Source organism: Orbicella franksi, chromosome 4, assembly GCF_964199315.1.
Source record: "Orbicella franksi chromosome 4, jaOrbFran1.1, whole genome shotgun sequence".
Classification (NCBI taxonomy): domain Eukaryota; kingdom Metazoa; phylum Cnidaria; class Anthozoa; order Scleractinia; family Merulinidae; genus Orbicella; species Orbicella franksi.
This window is the reverse complement of record NC_138148.1, coordinates 22,510,439-22,533,800: the sequence shown is the minus strand read 5'-3', so window position 1 is coordinate 22,533,800 and position 23,362 is coordinate 22,510,439. Positions and strand designations below refer to the sequence as shown.

The window sequence follows — 23,362 nt, the reverse complement described above, 5'->3', positions numbered from 1 at the left end:
GACTTTTCTTGCAGTGATGTGGTGTTCGTTAATTTTTTTTGCAGTGTTGCGGTGTTCAGACCCCCCCATGTACCCCTCTCTGTAGGAAAAAAGATGGCAACTGCTACATTTAGCCATAGTTCTTGGCGCAAGAAAACCGTAGCAACATTCATAAAAAACATACAGAAAAGTTATAAAATCTTCAAATCTAGCCTACATAATGTCCTTAGTACAGGAACAAATATTGTAAAAATTTGGTTTTCATTGTGCCATATAGGCTGTGTTAGGGTCACAAGGTATTGTTTTAATAGCTACTGCAAGTGTTCAATATGATGCATCTCTTTCACTTTTACTTAGTTCTGAATTCAGCTGGTTACAATCATTACAAGTTGACACAAGGAAGTACTGTGGAGACTGTTTTTGGGAAAATATTTAACATCCAATGTAGAAAATGTTAAAATCATTACATGATCATTGTGTTGTTGACCACAAGACTTGCAATGAATAATAAATTTTAAACTGACAATCATGCCTCAAATTACCTGCATAGCAATGTTCTGGGAAAACAGTTCCCTTTACACAAGTTACATTGAGCCTTAAAGTGCACCTAACCCCCAAAATTTTTTTCGCTAAAATAATAAAGTTTATTTTGTGGAGTAATCTACTGCAAAAATTTTTCGATTTGGTTAAATCTTTGATTTTCTATGACTCGTCAAAGTACATCAAAATGCCACCATTTTGGTTCACAACCGAGTTCAATGGGGCATGGTTCAAGGGCCGGATGCAACATCAAATCCAGAACACGGTGATTCTGTAAATTCGCATATTTACTTGTTTCTGTGGGGAAAGGCTGGGAAAGTAGTTCGAAAAAATGCTAGCCAGGTGCATTGTAGTGGGATGTAGCAACACAGCAAACGTACAGGAGGTACTCCACTTCATGCCATACCGTTTTATGGAGAGATGATCGTCCTGAAGAGAAGAAACGTACAAAGCAATGGATCGATTTCGTGAAAGTAAAACATGCAAAGTGAGAGCCATCTGAGTTTGGTGATCTGTTCTAAGCATTTCAAACAAGATGATTTCGCTCGACACCTGGATTTTCAGGGAGAGGAAGGGATTTTGCTGATTCCATGGCTTAAGCAAGATGAATTTGGAATAACCGCTTTTCCATCAATTCATACAGCCGTTGTTGCATCTGATCTGATAAACAGCAGCAGTCAGTCAGCACAGCCGACAGATACAGAAGAATGTTGAGATTTTTTTTTTTTGAGCAAATGTTCCCTGCCTTGATATGTTAGTTTCCTTCCTTGTTCAGTTCTTTGAAAAAGAAATCTGTCAGGGTATTTTGGGCAAGATTCAAATCCTTTCAAAGTCGTGCGAACAAGCACACTAGTTTAGAAGACCCACCGTTCGACAAATGCGGCCATGGAAACATTCAAGCAAGGAATGGCTTAGAATTAGTTTATATGTTCAGAACCCTTTTTACATGTGGGTATTATCAATATACAGAGAACATACTTCAACCAGGACCAGAACAATTTCAAGCTGTCTGTGTATGTGTCTGTTTCTGCATGAGGCTTGTGGACTTGAATTGTATTTATAGGAAATTTTAATTATTGATACCATGGTAACACATGCTTATGAGATTGCATCTCTGCTGACCAAATGCTCTTCCAAATGAGGACACGTTGTTCCAGAAACATTGCTGAAGACACAAATATTTCCCTATTTCCCCAGCATGGGAAACATTGTTGCGACACAAAAAAAGTTTCTGATAAATATTATTTTTTACAGGGACATGGTTGTGTGTAGCAATGCGTCTGCAACTTGCTGCACTGTAGAAAAGCCATCATTGAACTGATGTTGTTGTTGTTCTTCTTCTTCTTCTTTTTATTATTATTATTACTATTATTATTACTATTATTATTACTATTATTATTATTATTATTACTATCATCATCATTATCATAATTTAGCTCGTATTAGCTGAGCAGGAGGTGTGTATGGGAGACTGAGGACCGAACACAGTGAGGTCTGTAAACAGGACCGAGGTTAAGATTCTCCCATACGGACTGACTAAGCTTGGTTAATAAGATGTTTACTATAATTTACAAACAAGGACAATTTAATTCTTTTAATTTAACTGGTTTGTACTAACTGACATTTTGCTTTGCTTTTTTTTTCTCATCAGGCTTTTTGGCACTTCCATAAATAAGTATTGTTAGAAGAAAACAATGATTTTGCATTTTGGTTTACAACTTTTTCACTGCAAAGCATTAGCAGTCTAGATGCTGGTCTAGATGGGATGATCTAGTCTGCTTTCAATATCAGTTTCAGCCAATCAGATTTGTGAATTTGGTAGTTTCCAGTCCTTGTAAGACAGAGCCATATTATTATTAGCTTGTCATTGTTTGCCAGGAAATAGATTAAAGAATACAGAATCAAAAATAAATAAATAAACAACATAATTTTATTGTTGTCCAGGTTGATTGTGACATGTAAATGGTCAGTGAAGGGACACAAACAATAAATTTTCCACTTGACAATAAAAGAAAGAAAGGCAGCTGCTTCCAGTTTGTAAAACAGGATTATACTAATTCACATTACTAAGCACAAGCAATGAAAAAGGGGTCCTTTTGATGTTTCAGGGGCCTTTTTCTATAAGTGTGTTGTGCGAGTAAAACAAACTGTCTATGTCTATGAATCAATAGTTCAGTAAGCTGTTGGTCTCCAGGTGAATAAGACTGATATGTTTTTGAACAAATGCCATATTTTTGCAGTATTGTACAGTTGTAGAACAGTTTGTGTTGCAGTTTGGCAAAATAAATACAGTAAATATCAAGCACACTCTAGTTTTGTTCAAATTCCTTATGAAGGTCAAATCATTCAGAGCTTTCACCCTTTTCAACTGTAAATTCCTTTCTAATAATATCATTGCTACATAAAGGAATCCTCTTGTTCCCAAACATCCCATACACCAGCCTTGAGAACTCTTATTATGAAACACTTAGTAACTAAAAACGATTAATGGAAAAAAGTTTCCTAGCAGTAGGTATCTTATGGTGAGGTGGGGGGGGAGGGGGGGAAGATAGGGCAGGATACCTAAAAACAAAGCTCAATGAAGAAATCACAAAAAGTAACAGTATTAATAAAGTGTATTATCGTTTGTCTCACGATGTAGTCACTGAGATGTAGATCGCGACATTTCAACTGCTTACTGCTAGTCTTCTTCAGGCGATAAGGTCGACTGATTGCACAGTATCATTTATATCACAAAGGTCAGCTGTGATTGGTACATTTCGATCCTCCTATTGTTCCATTGTTCGGGCGAGTAGCTGTTCCCTCAGTGGTCCGCTGTTGTACCGTTCTCCTGTTGTTGTCTTTCTTGATCGTGGGTATCCATGCTTCGGGAATTTCAATTCCACTATCCCTGTTGATGTTGAAATGTCGCGATCTACATCTCAGTGACTACATCATGAGACAAATGATAATACACTTTATTATTGCATCTACCACGATGAATAGCAACAACCTTTTCCTCGACAGTAACATTATTGTTCGAGGATCACTAAAGCATTTTTGTAACAGTGAAACAGGACTAAACGGGTGTACACTAATCATAATTCACACTTGACCAACCAAAAATTGCAATAACATAACCAACCCCCTAGCTACCCCCCCTCTTACTCAGGAACTATACATGCAACTGATCGTTTCACAACTATAATTGTAAATTGGAAGAATCACTGTTAAGTAAAATGTTGTGTGCATGCATGTAAAGAGGGACTCGGAAACACTTTTTTATTTTATACAGCCATGTGCATGCCTGAATTACCTCTCTTTGCTGCCAGTTTGATGATAGGTTTGCTTCCCTTTAGTTTTGTATTTACGAAAGTATATTAATGTGAGATCGAAGAAGGCGCAAAGATAGTAAAGACACGCCACGCGCTACAGTCTTACTAGTATCACTCTTCAACTTCTACATATCATTGCCTTCGAGTCTGTCAATCAGAGCTCGTTCAAATTCTTTGTCAGCATCCACCTCCTGGTATTTGGCCGTCCCTTCTCCATTGGCCAGAGTAGTCAGCATACAAATCAGCTCGGTCATCACCGTTTGACTATTCAGTTTGCGATGTTGATAAGCGTGAACAGTCATTCTCTTCAGCAATATAATAAATTTCAGAGTTTTCTGAGTCAAAGCTCATTTCAGAATCAGATGAACTAGAAGACATTGTTCATAAAAACAGAAAACAGTCGACTGCAGAGTCCCGGTGAAAGAACTTGTGCTGCAAAAAGGCTTCTACTGTTCTACACTCGAACAAAGTAAAAGACCTGACTAGGACAGCCGAAGCATTCGTTCTGGATTTGACGTCACAGCTTTAACTCTCCCCAGATTTCCCATGCGCGGACGCGAACCATTCGAAACTCAGTTTCAAAGGGGCACAGAAATTCGAGGATTTAACCAAATCAAAAAATTTTTGAGGCAAATTACTCCACAAAATAAGCTTTATTATTTTAGCAACAAAAAATTTTTGGTGTTAGGTACACTTTAAACTTGAGCAGCGGTGTAATATGAGGACATCCAATGAAACCATGAACTATTCATCCATTGCTAATTCACCGTGCCTATCATCAATTATTTTCCAGTTTGAAAAAATGTGAATCTTATCGCAACTAAATATAATTTACATGTGAGCTTAATGTTGGCCACTGGCTCCTTAATAATTATGGTTTTTGAGCGGTTGTGCTGTTTTTTTTGTTGTTTTTTTTTGTCAATACTTTGCAATTCAGTTTAAAAACATACTTTGGAATTCAATTATCATTTTCAAGTAGTTGTAAGTCAGTTTTTTTCACATCTCACATCTCTGCTTACAGAGCATACAACGAATTCATCTAGTACTTCGATCAATTTCCAACTCAAAATACATTATTTAGCCCACTGAACAGTACTGAATTGGTTTATCAGTGGGAGCTTTAAGTTAAAAAAATATACACTGTCGACCATATAAACAATCGACAAAAATAAGAAACTTTGCCACTGAAACAAATCACTTCTTTAGTAGTTTGGCAATACAAAAGACTACAAGTATTGACAGGAAAACCCTTAAGAGGAACTACTTCCCTCCAAGGGTTACCTAAAGTTCACAATAATTAAAAATTAAACAGCTAATAAAATCATAAATAAATAGACGGGTGGAAATTATGTACAATGTGGAACTATAATTAAGCTAGTAAGAAAAATAAATTAAGAGTAGAAAGGTTTTCAGGTGATCGTTTTGATAAAGAAATTGTATCCTGCAGTGCACTGGACTTCCCACCCTTCATATACCAGTCAGCAGATCGGTAAAAAGCCTATCAGGAATCGAGGGATCGAGAGGACCTCACATTCATACCTGTATCTTGGATTAATGACTATGTCATTATCAGACTTAAAAATGGCTTTGAAGAAAGTTGTTCCTTTTTCAGGCAGCAATTTTTATTTAGTTTTGTTATTGTGTGGTTCCAGAAAATAGCCATACCCCCACCACGAAGGGAATTGGAAATTCCGGATGGGGGGGAGCGTCAAAATCCCAGGGAATTCCAGAGGGGAGGGGGCCCGGTTGGACGGTCGATTTAGTTTCCAGATGAACTTTGGTTCAATACAAAAGTTTTCACGTCACTGAAATCAATCTCTCACTCAGATTCGCAAACAGTACTTCCAGCACAACCAAGTGACAGCCGGAAATACATCTGCATTCGTAGGCTGTGAAGCTGTTGAGTGGCAGTCGATTTCTTTCATGAAAATTAGTTTCTTTATAAGGGTAGAAGTGATGTTACAATTTCAGAAACTTGAGAATTTCCTGTTCTTGTTTATATCAGTCCATTTGTGTGTAATTTTAAATAACAGCCTTCTTTGGGAGTATGTTAGCGATCATTAGCTAACGCAATTGCGTTCACAATAAAAGTATGGCATCAATTTCATACACACTCAGCTTATCAGTCTTTCGGCGGAAATTGTAACAAATTTACAAAGAGATATAGTGATATAGAAGGTAATTTGATGAGTAACGATTTTATCTATTTACTTGCAAAAAGCATGTTTAAAGTGCTGTGTATTTTCTGATTGAGAATAAACAGAAGTGATGCACGATGCCGACAGCCTAGAGTTTGGAGTGTTTGCTGTAACTTTACCACCCTTTCTTGCCAAAATGAAATTTTCCAGAGGGTATGAGGGGCAGTGCTGGAAATCAGACATTGTGCAACCAAATTATGTATGTGTCTGGCCAATTTCACGTTACATGTAAGATTAGGCATGATGTCTGAACATTTCATGGCAAATTTTCACTTCTTCCCTTGAAGTTATTATTCATTTATAAAAGTTGGTTTGATAGATTGTTGAAGGCCTCGAAATTGTGACTGATAAGGTTGCCAATGCCACAAAATGCCTAAGAAAATGCCTACAAATTTTAAAAATGTCAATGTTTAATTCAGTGTGAGCCAGGTTGCAGTCATTCATGGTGTTTTTAAACACCATGAACATTAAAATATTTCATTCGAGCATTCTGGCACTAATTTTTTTTCCCACCTCTGAGTCAGTTTTCAAACAGTTCATGTTCTTCTCTTGCACTAAGAACTGCCATTTGAGACAAGTAGTATTAAGGACTTCCAAATGGCAATTCTTAGTGCAAGAGAGGAACATGAACTGTTTGAAAACTGATTCAGAGTTGGGATAAAAAATTAGTGCCAGGGAAAGGCTACAGAAAGAGCAACAAAATGAGGTGGTAAAGTCAAACTTCCTGCACACTCTCCATCTGGACTTCGTGATTGGACCCGTTATTTAAGCTGTTAAGTCTAGAAGGTCAAACAAAAGTCTGAAGATGATTATGAAGAAACAAAAACAATCAACAACACAACTATTGTGTTGTAACCAAAGAGATAATGACGAATTCTCAATTCTGCCGTGTGGCCTATCCAGTATTCACTTTCATAAATAATGTCAGATGGTTTGCCTAAAACTGAAACAGACCACTTGTAGTTTTGGACTTCTAGTTGGGGGGCTAATCGACTTCTGGTTGGGTGTTAAATGGTTAGGGGCTAAACAACTGTTCCTGATCCCTTGCGCTTGATGTCTTATCTGGTTATTCTCCAAAGCCTTAAAGCCAAGTATCAAAAATGGCCTATTTCAAATGTCATGGAGGTCCTGTTGACTTAGGTTTGCCCAAGTTAAAGTTAGTTGTCTAGATGAATGACCATTTTGCCTGTCTACCTCATTACTAGCACACACATACAGGTAACATCGTTCATTTCCCTTCCCTGGGTCTATTTCGTAAATTATCTCCCTCAGCAGAAGAGTGAATGGCAGCCCTATTTTGATATCTAAAAGAATGACAGAGTTTTCTCCTAAAACACAAATAAAACTGACACTTATCACCAGTACAAATTATGCCAAACATGAGAACAGAAGCTGCTTTCTTTATTTTCACATGTCACTAACTTGTACCTGTAAATGAAATACCTCACCTTAATAAAAATTAAAATATTTGAGTCAGTCACCAGCAATTCCATTTTGGGCATTCCCATATGCAGAAGCAGAAAAATGATTTCAAATTTCAGACCTCAAATTGGTACTGAACAGTAAGGAATACAGGTTTCCAAAACCCCTATTATCAATGTATTATCGAGGCATGCAAATCTAGTAGCTTTTTTCAATGTTGTTGACTGTTGACTGTTGACTGATCTGTAACTGCCTCCAAGTTCATGATTTAAATTACTCAAAAGAAAGTCTTCAGACTCAACATATTACAGGAAAATCATAAAGTAAATGCAGTGTTTCATAAGACAGCAAGTTAAGACAGAAAAAACTTTAGACAGAAAAGCATATTTAATGTAAGCTCAAGTTTAAATATAGAACCCTGAACAGTTGAGAAATATTTTGAAGACTTACATTCGCAGGCTTTGCGATATATGATGGCAGTCAAGAAACAGATTGACATTGCTATTTTCCATAGAAGATGGGAGGTAATGGACCTTGACATTTTCACAGCAAAATAAAAACTACAGCTTCATTATCTTCCTGAGACAGTGAAACCTCTCCAGGCAACCAAGAATGCAACCATGCTTGCCAGGAAAATAGCACAAAGCTGGTCCTGTTTCCTTAGTCCTGATTGTCTCAGAGCCATTGCCAAAAAGTGCTAACAACGAATAAAAAGTTATGGAATCGAAGGCAAATCCTGAACACAAATGGCAGTGAAACATGTTGCAGTTTGTCGTGGTTTCCTCGCATTATTTTCACGTTATGCGCATGCTCGTTACTGTTCTCAATTGATTGACAGATTTCTTTACTTGGGCAATCATAGAAACCAGAAAAGCAGCGAGATCAAAGGTAGCTGCCAGCCCCATGCACCCTGCAACGAAGTGGAAACTCTTGAGTATTCAGTACATCATGTGTGCCTATGGATTGTATCTCTTGTACTGCAGAGGTCCTTTATTTCACTAGCTAAAAAATCAAAATTAGCAGCCAAAAAAAGTGTTGAAAATGTTCCTTTTTTAACTCGTGAATTGCGCATGCGCAACACGAGTTATCGTGAGTTATGGGAAAATGTGTTGCTTGCTCAATGGGCTGTACACATTATGCAAATGAGGTACGCTCGCGGCTTACTTTTAAATTGTTGTTCATCTTTAATTAAAATAAGCTGTTTTAAAGGTCTAAATTATAAAAGATATTAGTTAAAGAAGACTCGGCCACCAAAAATGAGAACATCGAGGATCGTAAAATCGATGAGCAGCACAAGTTCCCACTGGATGCGGACTTTGTATGGATTTTACAGAAACAGAAGTCGTTGAAGTAGGGTTACAGTATAGTAAATGTACATATAGCGAGTGAAATGATAGAAACACAGAGCATTTATTTATTGTATCGCTAAAAACAACGAAAAAAGAAAGGAAAAAAAATAACAAATCACCTTCCACCCAGAGTCGATCACGGAACCTTTCCACCCGCAGTCTTGTCCACTACCCTCTACATGAACATTACATAAGTCAGGAGGAGAAAACAAACATTATGAGAATTAATCAGACTGCTTATAACTCGGCGCGCTCAAGTCTGTACCAGGATTATCTGGAAGTTAATTTGTCCTTCACCGAGCAACTGTCAGTGAGTACATTTGGCATTCGTGGATTTTTCTGATGCTCAACAGTGCCTTTTTTAAAACTTAGAGGTCACATGTGTTCATTCGTTGGCAAATAGAGTCGCAACGTTTGTTTTGAGGGAAGGTCTTCATGACTTGTTTTGCACCGGGGCTCTTCACAAGCTACACATAACACAGGTAAGCTGAAACAAGATGTTTTGTTCGAGAAGCTTGGTTTCGAAGAAGTCGGAGTGAATCAATGTAGTAGATGAAGGATACATTAGTCGTCGCAATCACCAACTGGATCTGAAGAGAGTTTAACATTCCACATTTTTTGAACATGGTGAAAGAGAAGTTGTTGAGACAGTTTGTCTTGTTATTTTTCCTTTGATTTCCTTGATGAAAGACCAGGGCTGGGTTGTTCGAAAGCCGGTTAGTGCTAACCCAGGATTAAACGTTAACCGAAGTATCCATTTTCTTTGTATAAAAATGTTTTGCATTGATTATGTTTTGCGTAGTTTGAGGTTTTTCAAACTCAAACCTGAAGGAAAAAAAATATAAACAGGAAACTGCACCCAAAAGTTGCAAACCTGAAATCAAAATTCTCGCTAATCCTGAGCTAGCTTAACCAGGCTTTGAACAACCTGGCCCAGGTGTCCAGCCTGAACAAGAAAGGAGTCAAAGCCATAGTTTTGGGGCCAGAAAGTTCTGACACGGAAATTAAGGATGCTTCTGAAGGTAAATACAACCTTGTGTTTATAAAGTCATTGCGCTTTCAAGTGGGTTTTGGATACAGATCGCGGATTTAAAGCAGCTTCCTGGACTTTAGAAAACAAAAGTGGTAATCCACAGCATTACTTCGAAGTTTAATTCTAATTCTTGAACAACTACTAAAGCCACGTCCGATAAAAAGTCAGGCTTTCACTTTAGCGTAAAGAGTTAATTTGAACATGCTGTCACGCAGAGAAGCACGTCTGCGAAATTTTGAACATTTTTTTGCTTTTAGATAGTTCTTTTTTTTTTGCCTCATCTTGAATGAAACTTTATTGTTATTGAACTTCCTGTCATGCTTCTTTCATTTGGTTACCTTTCTTTGGGAATTTTAGGTTTTTAAAGTTAACAGTATTTTTGCACCGTGGATTTCTGCATATTCAATGACGGCGACCTCCGTGGCCGTGTTTGTTTAGTTTATTCGCTTCGTTCAAAAACATTTTTTTTAGTTTCATTCAGCTACTATAAAACTCCTGAGAAAAGAACTAAGTGGGCACTAATTTAGCACAGTTGAAATACGATTTATTTCAAAATAATTGGCTTGTTTTTGTCGTCTTTTTTATTTACAACTTTCATCTTTCTTTCACTGCACTGCATTATTTGTTGCAAATGAGGAAATTAACTGATTTCTTGTTTTTAAATTGTATTTTAGATATGTCTTTTCGCTGTTATTTTCCGGTGTTTTCTCAAATGTTATCCGCTATAGTAAAAGAATTGAAATTTATGGGTAACCCGAAAACCCTGACCCCCGGTCCACAGACCCTCACTATGGCCCGGATCCGCAGACTACCTATGAACCAGTCCACGGAGCCCCTCAAGGACCCCCTCCACAGACCACTCCCCAAAATATAATAAAAATAATAAATAAATATTTCAGTTACGGGTTGTCTAATAGATTATCTGTGATGGCGAAATTTCGAACGTTACATTGTCTAAATGGGCTGACCTGGATTCAGGCTCGAGTGCAATTTATATCATTACACATTGCCATTTCCTTTGCTGTGGCCATAACGTATACGAAAGACGCATACGGGGAAGCCTCCGGGAAGCCTCAAAGTTTGTGTTATTTCCGCTCTGCCATTTTGTTCAGCCCATCCTCTAGTGGGTTTGTGAACTCATTCCAGGCTTTACAATTTACTCAGCAGAATAACAGATACAAACAAGAATAAACGGCCTAAAAATATATCTTCATAGCCAGATTGAGCCACGAACGGAAGGTAAGAACTTTCCTTCTTACCATCGGCATCTCCTTACACTGAAAACAGCTTTTATTATTATTTTATTATTATTATTTTTACACTATTTTAGGGTGGTCCATAGATGGGGTCCGTAGAGGTAGTCCATGGACCAGTCCATAGGGTAGTCTGCGGACCTGGTCTGTTGTGGGGTCCACAGACTGGGGGTCAGTGTTTCGGGGTTACCCGAAATTATGTTGTTTTCAGTTTCATTTTGTCCTCCAAAGTCAATAATTAACTCATTTTTACGTGTTCAATTTTCTCGGCTTTTGTCGAGCAACAAAGAAAAAAATATAATTTCTTGTTTTCGCGTCAATTATAATACACCTCAAGTTGAGTTCTTGTTGTTGACATTTTTTAAAATTTTGGCCCGTCATTTGTTCAACTTTAAATAAATGATGTCTTAAAATCTGATCCTATACATGGCTGTGGTTACAGGGCATATGGTTTATTTTTCTGCTTATACTCGCTCTGAAATATTTCAAAAAAAACTCCAGGGAATTAGGGGTAGGCTGTGAATCATTACGTCACACCCATGTTTTCCTGCCAAAAATTATACAAATTTTAAATTTGAATCTGAGCAAGCGGAACAAGTCAACTTCATTTTATAGAAGTAGAAATCTACTTGTGGCAAGTCTATCTGGAGGCGTTCATGTGGGATGTTTTGGTCTATGTAAGCATTAACTTTCAATGGCTACCCTGGAACTGCAAACACTATCCTACCCTGCACTACACTACCCTGCCCCATCCACACTACACCGGAGAAATTTGAAAAGGGTGTTAATCACTCTGAAAACACATCAAATGTTTTCCATCCACACTTCATTGGAGAAATTTGAAAACAAAACAATCACCGGTCATTTTGGATTTGTGTTTGAGGAAATCGTGATGTCATCGTTTTGGAAAAGCTCCATTTTGAAAATGTTTTCCGTCCACATTAAAACACAAAGCCGGCAGTGTTTTTGTTTGAAGAACACTCGTTTTCAAGGCAAATTAGTGTAGACGGAAGACCTTACCGTAGAAATAAACCTGCGTTTTCAAATTTCTCTGGCGTAGGGTGGACAAGGCCTCAGTGTAATTGTTTATCAAGTATTACAAATCAAACCTGAAGGTCAAAATTGCCAAAATTACGCACTGGTCGGTAAACACGCACTGAGTATCAGATAAGATCGAAATCTCCAGTGATATCACAAATTGTTCTTGCGGACAGACTGGTTGGTGGTTTCCACTGGAATGCTACCAGGCTTGTACCAAGAGTCTTTGTTCCCCTTGACCAGCGGTCGGGAAACGAGTGACCCTGGAGAGATCCAATTTGAAGTCCGAAAATATTGGACATCCGGTTGAATTGCGTCTAGCTCATAAACATGTGGCTGAATTGAGTCGCTTGTGTTTTTCTTTGCAAGGGCACCTGTTTTTTTCTGCTCTTGTTTCATGCAAAAAAAAAAAACCAAGAGCCAAAAAAACAAGATGCTCTCGCAGGCTGGTTTTTCTTCCAATCATTTTCATTGTTTTTAAAGCCAGTGAAACTAGATATTCTTCGCTGTGGATACTTCACCATCAGCATACCTACATTGGTTACATGAGCTGGAAGTCTGTTCCTCTGTTTCTGCTTAATTTTCTCTAATTTCCCTCAACAAAGGAAAATAACCCAAGTTTCCTCGTCGCCTTGTTGCAACTTGAAATGAAAACATCGCCTAGACTTTGCATTTCACGGAATTTTTACATCAGAAACTTCCATCGAAAATGTCATGAACATGTCCTTGTACATGTACGTCCTTATAAGCAGAACCTGAAAATGCCATTTTGCAACAAAACTCAAAACTCGTTACCGTTTATCTCATTTGATAAAGGGAGGATGATTAATGTTTTCATCAAGACAGTATTGCCTTGATTTTTCAATATTTCCAATGTTCACTTTTCAACCACATTTACTGCCAAATATTTCTTGGTGAACCAGAGACAAAAATGATAAATGTTTAAAACACATGACCTTGTCCACCCTTGTCAAATGTAATAGCATGATCGTTTCAGTTGTAATGCCTTCTTATCCAAATGTTACTTTGTTTCCTTGGTACCTTATTGGCGAACACTGAACTACTGCTTGTACTCTAAATATGAAAATCAACCACAATATTCCCTAAACCAGATAATACTAAATATAATCCAAAAAATATTTTAATCCTTTTGTTCAATTCACAAGTTTGCTCACAGAGCACTTTGATTATGCCTTGTGGTAAGATCTTTTTTGTTTTCTCTGTATAGATGTTATGTTAGTCCGTTTTTTGAATAAAAATTCCTACAAATGATTTTCAGCCTTCTCAAAATGTTTTCCTGAAGCAAGTTATATGAAAGTTGGAGGTGGTTTGGGTTCCAAAGCATGCTTTCAAGTGTCCTTACAGTGAGGACCTGTGGCAGGGTTTCAGGGTATCCTTCCCTGGAAAAAATTGCAAAATTTCCATGCTCAAGGATGCCATGACCGGGCATCTGACAGGTTGTGGTGGTGCAGATCCCAATCAAACTCAATCCATGGATTACTTGTGCTATGTGTCTGAAATGTTTGTCCAAAATTTGTCCGAAATGAGACAAAAAGTGTCCGAAAATTATTAACCTGCAAAATAAAATGTCTGAAATTTTTTGCAAGTAATTTATGCTGTTAGCACTTCATGTATGTACCCTAGAGTCAACTTTGGTAACGTTCAATGTAAAAGTATGCTTGCTTGAATAGCATATGACGAGGAGAGAAAGAGGCAGTCATCTAGTATATAAAGTCACCTAGTTAGTCACAAAATGATAAATAAATCAAATTTAAATGAAGTTTTGAACCATCCATATTGAAAATCTTTATGCTAATGACCAATTAATTATAGTAATTAATTATGCATTCAATATAAAGGTATGCTTGCTTGAATAACATATGACGAGGAGAGAAAGAGGCAGTCATCTAGTATATAAAGTCATCTAGTTAGTCACAAAATAATGATAAATAAATCAAATTTAAATGAACTTTTGAACCATCCATATTGAAAATCTTTATGCTAATGACCAATTAATTATAGTAATTAATTATGCTAATTAATGTCTGGTCAAATTGATCAGATGTCTGGTCAAAATGAAGATTTGAAAGGACACGTGTCCTGTTGAAAAAGAAAAATTGTTTCCAGCACTTGGGGGTGTTCATAAAATACTCTTGGAAATTACGGAGAGGTGGGGTTTATTTTTTAGTTGAGAAAGTGGAAATTTGCGGGAGGTGGGGGTCTAACATGAAATTCCCTCCGTGGTGGGGGTATCGATATTTTCTGGAACTACACATTCTTGTCAACTTACATACTTATTTCAAGAAAACGTAGGTGGCTCAGAAATCAAAGTGGCTGGTTCTTTAGCCGGCAGAAGGCACCTAATGAGAACCCTGATACACACAAAGCAAAATGAAATCCAACAAAGCAGGACATTCACAGTACATCATAGTGTTACTTACCTGAACTGGTTGAAAGGCCTCTTCACATGCACTCTGAAGTTTCCTTATTAGCCATTCTTTATCATGTTTCTTTCCCTGGAGGATCTAAGAGAAAAAACCGATGCAAAGTCAATCACTTCAATGTCTACCATAAAACGCCATGTTAAAACCCTGGGCTAATATAACTCCATATGGGGTTTTGCATGGGCTTATAAATGGGGAGACTTATATCTGGGGGGGGGGGGGGGCATATAAGCAAAATAAAAGATACATTTCTGAACAACAAGATAAAACATAATCAAGAAACGAATTAAAGCTAACATACCATTACATTTAGAGCTATTACCGTATTATTACCCTATTACCCTATTAGCCTATAACTTTCAATTACAAATTTTGATGTTTGTAAAGAAACGCAAAAGGAATGCACTCATACATTAGATGGGCTTCTATCCAGGGGGGCTTATATCAGGAATAATATCCTTGTCAGAAATAGAAGAGCTTATGTCTAGGCGGGCTCATAACTTGGGGTGCTTGAATGTGGGATTTTACAGTATTGCATTTTTTTTTCTACACTGAATCAACCTCATTCCCAGAGTCCTCTCTCTTCCTCCCTTGAGAAAGTACCCTGGTTACAGCTGATCACATATCTCTATGCATGCCAACCAAAGCTGCACAGCAGGTAGGTCCTCAACTTAATTTTGTCAACAGTACAATTCAATCCTGTCTAGGGAGGGAGAATCCAAATACTACTTCCATTCTTAAGGAGACTTTGAGTTGTGTGGCTTTCTGCTGGCGATTGAAGGTATACGGAAATCTTGAAGAGATTGCCAAAAAATTTGCCAGTCTGAAAGTATACGGTAACTTTTATCATTGCAGTTTTATACACAACTTAAGCAGCTGTGAAATTAAAAGCCTGAAAAAAATTCCGGCTTGAACAAGATTCAAAGCAGTGACCTCTACGATACCAGTGCAGTGCTCTACCAACTGAGCTATCAAGCCAGCTGGGAATTGCTCGAGTTGTGAGTTCATAATAGACCCATAAACGGTGAGGATACAAGTGAATATATGAAAGATATATATTTGAACTGCAGAGAAAGACAAGAAAACATATGTGATCATTGCAGTTATATACATAGCTTAAGCAGCTGTGAAATTAAGCCTGAAAAAAATTCAGGCTTGATCACCACAAGAACCCATGACCTCTGCGATACCAATAGAGTGCTCTACCAACTGAGCTATCAAGCAAACTGGTAGCTGGTCACATTGTGAGTATGTTATATACCAGCAGATGGTTAAGAATGCAGGTAAATATATGAAAGATCATATATGAATTTTAAAAACAATTTTGGTATATGGGCCTTAATTTCCTCTTTTGATGGCCAGCAAAGCAGCGAACCTTCAAAGGTCACAGCTAAAAAGTTGACCCTTGTAAAAATGTACTGTACTGACAGAAACTGCAAACATATCAGCAGGATGCCTTTCCATAAGACCTCAAGTTCCAACTGCAACAAAACATAAATTAATAAAAATTCCTCTTTCAATCCAACATCCCATTTTCTTCCCTGCTTTTTAACTCGGAGATTACATAAGCAATCTATAGGGTTTTAGCTGTGGTGCAGATTATTCAAATGACATGCAAATGATTTCCTTCCATCATCCATAAACTTCTGCTAACCAATAGATCAAGGTCCTGAAATTGCTGAATTTAGTCAACATTGCAGGCACATATATCGTTTTACATTTCTGGGTCAAGGTATTACATGACTGCGATTGTTGCAATACAGAAGGACACTTGTTTTGTTTGCTTTCTGGGTATAGGCATTTGGCATTTCTATTACAATCCTTTTGTAATACGCATTGGGAAGGTTTTCTACCTTATATTAGTGGCAGTGCATTTGTGAACTGTAAAGTTATTTGATGTGGAACAATGGTAATTGCTCACATGATACAGAGATGTTCTGAGACATTTTCGTGGGCAATGGTTTCCTACGTCGGCCTGGCCTTTGGAGCAGAAAAATCCAAGCTAAAGGTCGAAATCTCGAGGCTCTCCGAGCCAAATTTGATAGCGTTGTTCCAGAGACAGAGTAGAAATTGTTGGAAGCTGCTATTGAAAATTTCCACTCCATCAAGCAACTGGAATTGCTGAAACACAGATGTTATTACCGGTGAGAAGTTTTCGTGGGAAATATTTCATTACGTTGGGCTGGCTTTAGGATCAGAAAAGTGCAAATTCAAGGTGAAAATCTCAAGGCACTCCAAGCCAAATTTGACAACAGAGGTGAAGTTGCTGAAAGCTGCTGTAACCAATGCACTGGCAATAATTTAGGTTGTAAAGAAGTTTGATGCAGTTACAAACAACTCAAACTCTTAACTTAATTTTACATGACATTGCCAGTGGTTTCAAGGATAAAGGTAACAAACATAATACATTAAGAGTGGAACAACTAATTACAACAATGGAAATAACATACAAAATAAATAAAAATAACATAGGAAATTCAAGGCAAACAAACAAAGGGGGCATTACCTGACAATTTGGGAATACGGCGAACAAAACAGCACAAAGAACGCAACATTGTTATAACTTGTGAACTCAACTGAAATACTTGCGATTTAAATAACCTGCACGAAGGTCGAACTATTTATGCATAGCCGTGCAGACTGGGGCTAGGCAGAGGATTGGTGTCTACACCGTCCCTGAATTAGCTACTAGTACCAACTAATTCCAACAACAAAATAACCAACTCCTCGACTACGAAGATCCAACAGTAATGTGACGAAAATTAACTTATTTCAGATTACGCAGTTTGTAGTGTGGCAGTCTTAACCATAGAACTTATCAGTTTATAGACCTCATGAGTTCTGGACTCCTTCAAGGAGGCACAACTTCCTGATGTCACATCTGAAGACAGATGTGACCGTTTTCACCTTAGTGCTGCGCACATAGCCATTGCTGTCTAGAAACACCACCTTGATCAAGCCCATTGGCCAGCGACCTCTGGGCGTCTTCTTGTCGACAACGAGAACCAAGTCACTGACGGGGAAGTTTTGATGAGGGACGCTCCATTTCTGCCTTGTTTGAAGTGCTGGTAAATAATCTTTCATCCATCTCTTCCAAAATGAATCTGCCAGGCATTGTGCTTGGCACCAGCACTTGCTATACTTGTCGTGACCTTTGAAGACATCTGGCAGGAGGCAGGAATTGGATTTCAGGAGCAGGAGTTTGCTCGGCATCAGCGGCTCAGGATCATCTGAGTGGTCACTAAGGGAAGTTAAAGGCCCGTCGTTGAGAATCCTTTCCAATTCACACAGCAGGGTTGACAATGTTTTGTCATTCACCAGCTTTTGCTTTAACATGGCACCCAAAATCTTCTGGGCAGAGCAGATCATACATTCCCAGATTCCACCTTGATGGCTTGCCTCAGGAGGGTTCAATGACCACTAAATGTCATTTGACCTTAGACTATTATAGATTTTGGCTTGGTCCAGTCACTCCAGTGCTTCTCTCAGCTCTCACTCAGCGTCCATGAAATTGGTGCCGTTGTCGCAGTGTATCTCCTGGGGCTTCCCTTTGCGGCTAACAAAACACTGCTACACACAGATAAAGGAGTCTGCTTCTAATGTGTGCGTGACCTCAATGTGCGTGGCCCTCATGGTTAGGCATATAAACAAACATCCTAACGTTTCACCTGACTGCGTCCATACTTGACAATAGACTTCCTACTCTTAATATTCTCTCAGCAACGGATGGGTTCAAGTTGCGTATTGGACTAGACCATGGAACACACTTCTTCTGGTTCCCCTATGCTCTTTGGCCTACCACAGCTAGCTCCGCTGGAAATGCATCATGCTGGACAGCTTTGATGATGACCCTCTCTGCAGCAATAACTTCGCTGAGAGTCAAGGGTCCCTTGGGAATGCTGTCTGGATCCTCCTTAAGGAGGCCAACCAAATACTTCTTGAAACGTACTAACCAGGCTATGGCCTTTTGAAGACTGTTCCAGGATGAATAGCAAGACAACAGCGGTTCCAACATTTTACCATGGACAATCACGTTCACACGATCAGGGCATTTTCTATATTCACTGTCGTCTTGAGGCAATTCCAGCAACTGGGATGGTTCTTCGGGCCAATTCTCCTCATCCTTCCACAGAAACTTTGGGCTGGGAAGCCACAGGTCCAGCTTGTGTAGTTCGGAACCTTTTGCCCCTCTGGACGCAATGTCGGCAGGGTTCACACAGGTGTCGTGTCGCCATTGATGTGGTGTGGATTCATCATGTATCATTGAGACTCTGTTGGCAACAAACGTGAAATCTTCTTGATTGTTGCGAATGTACTGCAAGACTACGGTAGAATCCGTGCAGTAGATTGTGTTGTGTATGGGATACTCTAACTCATTCCGAATCAGGCAATTCAACTTCACAGCAACCAGTGCAGCTGCTAACTCAAGACATGGTATGGACACCACTTTCAGGGGAGTGATACAAGATTTGCCAAGAACAAAAGAACAATGCGGAACATCCTTGTCGTAGACAATTCGAAGGTATGATACTGCTCCGTAACCATATTCAGAAGCATCTGAGAAATGATGTAACTGAACGTTGTTGACTGCACCGAATCCTGGTGGATTGAAACACCTGGAAACTGATATTGTTCTCAAACATGCAAGTTCCTTCAGCCATCCTTGCCATACAATGGAATCCGCATCAGAAATCTCTTTGCCCCAGCCATACTTCTGCTCACATAGGCTCTGCAACAGGCTCTCGGGCTAGCAGAATGATAGGCATGATGAACCCAAGAGGGTCGCACATAGAGCTTACAACAGACAAGATTCCTCGACATGTGGGGGCCTTTCCTTTATCCATGATGTGAAAGTTAAAGTCATCTGTTTCCATGGCCCACTGCACTCCCAAGGTGCATTCTACAGGGAAATCCTCCAAATCCAAGTTGACAGCAGAGGGCGCTCTCTCCGTTACTGGATCAGTGGCAATTACATTCCTGTCATTACTAATGCATTTGGTAAGCTGAAATCCTCCTCTTGACAACAATTCCCATAACTGGCCAGACAAATGTGCCAGTCGTCTTCGTAGAAGTTCCGGTCAACAGTGGTAATGGTTTCCACATCAAATTCGCCCAGATTATCCGAGGCCATCTTCTCGAGACAAAAACTTGTGCAACTTGGAGACAACATGGCTCTGAACAAGTGCACTAACATCTGGTAATCAACTGGCTCTTTGGAGTGATCATTATTTGACCACCACAGAAATCTTAAGGCATTATAGTCATCGGGAGTTACCCGCACCTGGTGGAACATCCCTTCCATATTCGCAACCACAGCTACGGGTTCTTGGTGAAAACGTATGATAACTTCAAAAGTCCATTCGTTAGGTCTGGACCTTGAAGGGGCTGATCATTCAGGGAGGTGCCTTTAAACTTGGCCGCGCAGTCAAACACGACTCTCACTTTCCCTAGTTTCTGAGGATGAAAAACTGGATGGTGAAGTAAGTACCAGACTGGTGTATCCTTCACAGCTTCCTGTTTATACAAGGAACTTGTCTTGTGTAACTGCTGGAGACATAATCATTAATAGTGTCTCTGTACTTCTCGAAGAGGTGAAGGTCGCGCTGGGATCTTTCCCTTAAGTAGCGCAATCTTCTCAATGCAAATTCACGATTGTTCGGGAGGTTTCCTGACTTGTGCCTCCATGGCAACCTCAACTGATAGTGGCCATTCACGAGCTTCACAGAATTTTCCATTTGCAACGGTGCTTTTTGATCTTCACCTGAAATTGCAACCTTTGAGGAGATCATAGGCTCGTTAAAGTCACTCCTAAACATGCTCTCCATTTGCTAATGAAACGTTTTATCGTCATAGCGGACAAAGTTCACACTAAAGCAATCTCTATAACGAGTTCAATGGTCCCATCAGAGTCCAACCGAGTGGAGTACACACAGCATAAGGTTGACCACACCTGCCACGCCTCTGATCACACACCCAATGAGCTTAAGGAACACCGCTGCCAATGAGCACTGACACTTTATCAGATTGCGTTCTTGGAAAGTCTATTCCTTTCATATAAGGCCACTTAGCAGTATCTTCCTTGGTTGGTGAACTACCTGGAGGTAAACACAATGTATCCACTGTCAAAACGCTATCTATCACGATTTCTTCTTCCATTTGTAATCCTAAAACAGACAAAGACAACTCAAATCCCTTTTGAGTGTCAGATGCACCATTTATGATCACTAGTGAGAATTCCTTAGGACGCCATCTACATGGAGTTTCTTCAGTAGACTCACAGCACATAACGTAACGTCCGAACCAGGATCCAGTAGCACATTTGTCACATTTGTGTTGTGCTGACCTTGTCCTTTCACAACCACTGGAGCGATTCTTAAACAAACATCCTTCTTGCCAGAGTGTGTAGCACCACACTGACCAGTGTCCCCTGCCCCTCTGACAGCACTCATTCCAGTCTCCCCAGCTCCACTGATGGTACTCATTCCAGTCTCTTCCGAGGTGACTGCAGGATGGTTAGGAGGGGTGCTATTATTATTGCTCTTTGTCTTAACAAGCAACATGGTGTGGTGTTTTCATCCACATACATTCACTTGACACTTCATTTTACTTCTGCAACCCATGACCATGTGACCGCTTCCAAGAGAGTTGTCGCATAGTCTTGCTTGCTGAACAAAGCTTTTTCTTTCTTCTGGGCCCTTTGCTTTCATGAGCTCACATTTCCACAGTCTATGTTGACCAGAACACAAAGGACAAATCACGATAGGAACTGTGCTCACTTGAGGATCATGTTCAGACTGCGTCGCAAAGGTATTTCCTATTGAGGAAGGTGGCTTTACTTTGGGCTGTGGCTTAAAGCTCCATTCTTTGTCTGGTGTTGATCCAACTATTCGTCCGAACCTAATGTTTGCCAACAAAGCTTTCTCTTCAACAAAACCTGCAAAATCCCTGAAGTTGGGTTCTGTTCCAGCTAAGGTTGATTAGCCAGCTCTGTCCACCCATTTAGACTGCAGATGATCAGGGAGGCGCTTCACCACCTTTACAAGATTGTCCAAGCTGTTAATATCTGCCTTGTTGCCCATTTGAACGAGAGTCAGCACACAATTCTGCATTTGAACGGACAGGTCTGATAAACCAGTGACGTCAGTATTCTTGATCTGAGGACCTTCCACTATCTTTGTGATGTGTGTGTGCACAATAATGTGCTTCTGTCCAAATGTATGGTACAAGATCTCTTGGGCTTTCCTGTAGCCTTGTTCTGGTCCGGAAATTATGGCACAGTTCTTAATGGCTTCCCTAACCTTCCCAGTACAATGCTGAATAAGATAAGCTAGCCTTGTCTTGGTGTCCGGTACCCTCTTAACGATGTTGACCTCGAAGTTGTTTATGAACAACCAGTAGTTAAGCGGGTTACCATCGAAGGTCAAAAGCTCTCTTTTGGGCATTTTAAATTCATTGTCGAATTGTGTACATCATAAGCTGCAAGGCTTCATGTTGCTGTGTTAATAGTTCTTGCAACTGTTAGGAACCAGGCAGGTCTCCAGCACCGATCGTATTCTGCAGAGGTCCTGGGTCCCAAGGTTGAGCACCTGGGTCCAGCATTCATTTAGAATAGTTTTTCCCAGCTTGCTTGAAGTTTCCATTCTTAAAGTTCAATCCAGCCTGAGGCTCTTTTACAGGAGGAAAGGAATCATGTGCTTCCTCTGTGTAAACTGGTTTCAACTGTGCAATCCTGCACTTCAATTCATCTTCTTGAATTTTCACCTTGGCTATTTGACGTTCCATTTCACATTCCATCTCCTGGTGCTTTAACAGATTCTTTAACTCAACTTCACAATGAAGCAGCTCGGCTTTAGCCTTTCTTGATCGATCACTTGCTCGTGAACTGGTCTTGGAGCTCTTCGACTTTCTGCTACTTGAGCTGACTGAACGTGTGACAATCTGAGATTCGGCATTATCACTATCTTCTTGGCAAGGAACCACTGAAGTTTCATCCGTGGTATGTTGAAGAGATCGCGACCATTCTTCAAAACGTTTGCTGAATTCCTTTTTACCTGTCGTGATGCTGTGACAAGCATTGAACGCATCTCATTTAACTTTGGGGTCGTCAGCGAATTGATAATATTCGTCGCAGGCTTGAAGACATCTCACAAATGCGATTTCAACATCTTTCTTCTTCGGACAAGCCTCATGATAATTTTCAGCATTTCGCATTAATAACTCAACATCTTTGTACAACCTGTTTAAGTAGCCAAGGTGCCTTACGGCATTCCCTCTTCTGTTCAACAAATTTTCCATTGACAAAATTCCACTAACGTAAGAAACTGTAACCAACGCACTGACAATAATTTAGGTCGTAAAGAAGTTAATAATATACATGAAAAAATTACTCGGTTCTGATTGGCTGAGAGCAGTGCAGTTCAAGTGTAACACCAGTGCAAATTACACATCGTAATTCTGGATTGAGATTGGCTGAAAGACAATAGGAAATTTTCTAAGCAAATGATATCACGTAAAATGATGACGAATATTATGTGCGGAAACTTTGAAAAACGTTTTCTCGAATGAGAAAAAAATGCCTTTAAGAAAGATCTTCTGTCACTTCCTCCACGCAAATTTTTTCATGTTTATATTATTAATAAGTAATCATACCGTTTTTCGAGTTCAATTTGGAATTAATTTGCATTTGTGAGTTTTTCAAAAAGCTGAAATTGCACTTGCCGAAGCGGCTCATGCAATTTCAGCCTTTTGAAAAACTCAGTCGTGCAAATTAATTCCAAATTGAACTCGAAACT

General features: G+C 39.3%; 1 protein-coding gene across 4 annotated transcripts in view; it reads right to left on the bottom strand.

Annotated features, from left to right (window-relative positions):
- Window positions 1-23,362, bottom strand: part of LOC145484909 (nuclear RNA export factor 1-like) — a 257,953-nt gene that overhangs the window by 209,042 nt on the left and 25,549 nt on the right. For all 4 annotated transcript variants that reach the window (XM_081463536.1, XM_081463537.1, XM_081463539.1 and 1 more), the window contains one exon: window positions 14,568-14,651. In XM_081463536.1, the coding sequence (XP_081319662.1) occupies window positions 14,568-14,651 (84 nt within the window). The remainder of the gene's footprint in view (window positions 1-14,567; window positions 14,652-23,362) is intronic.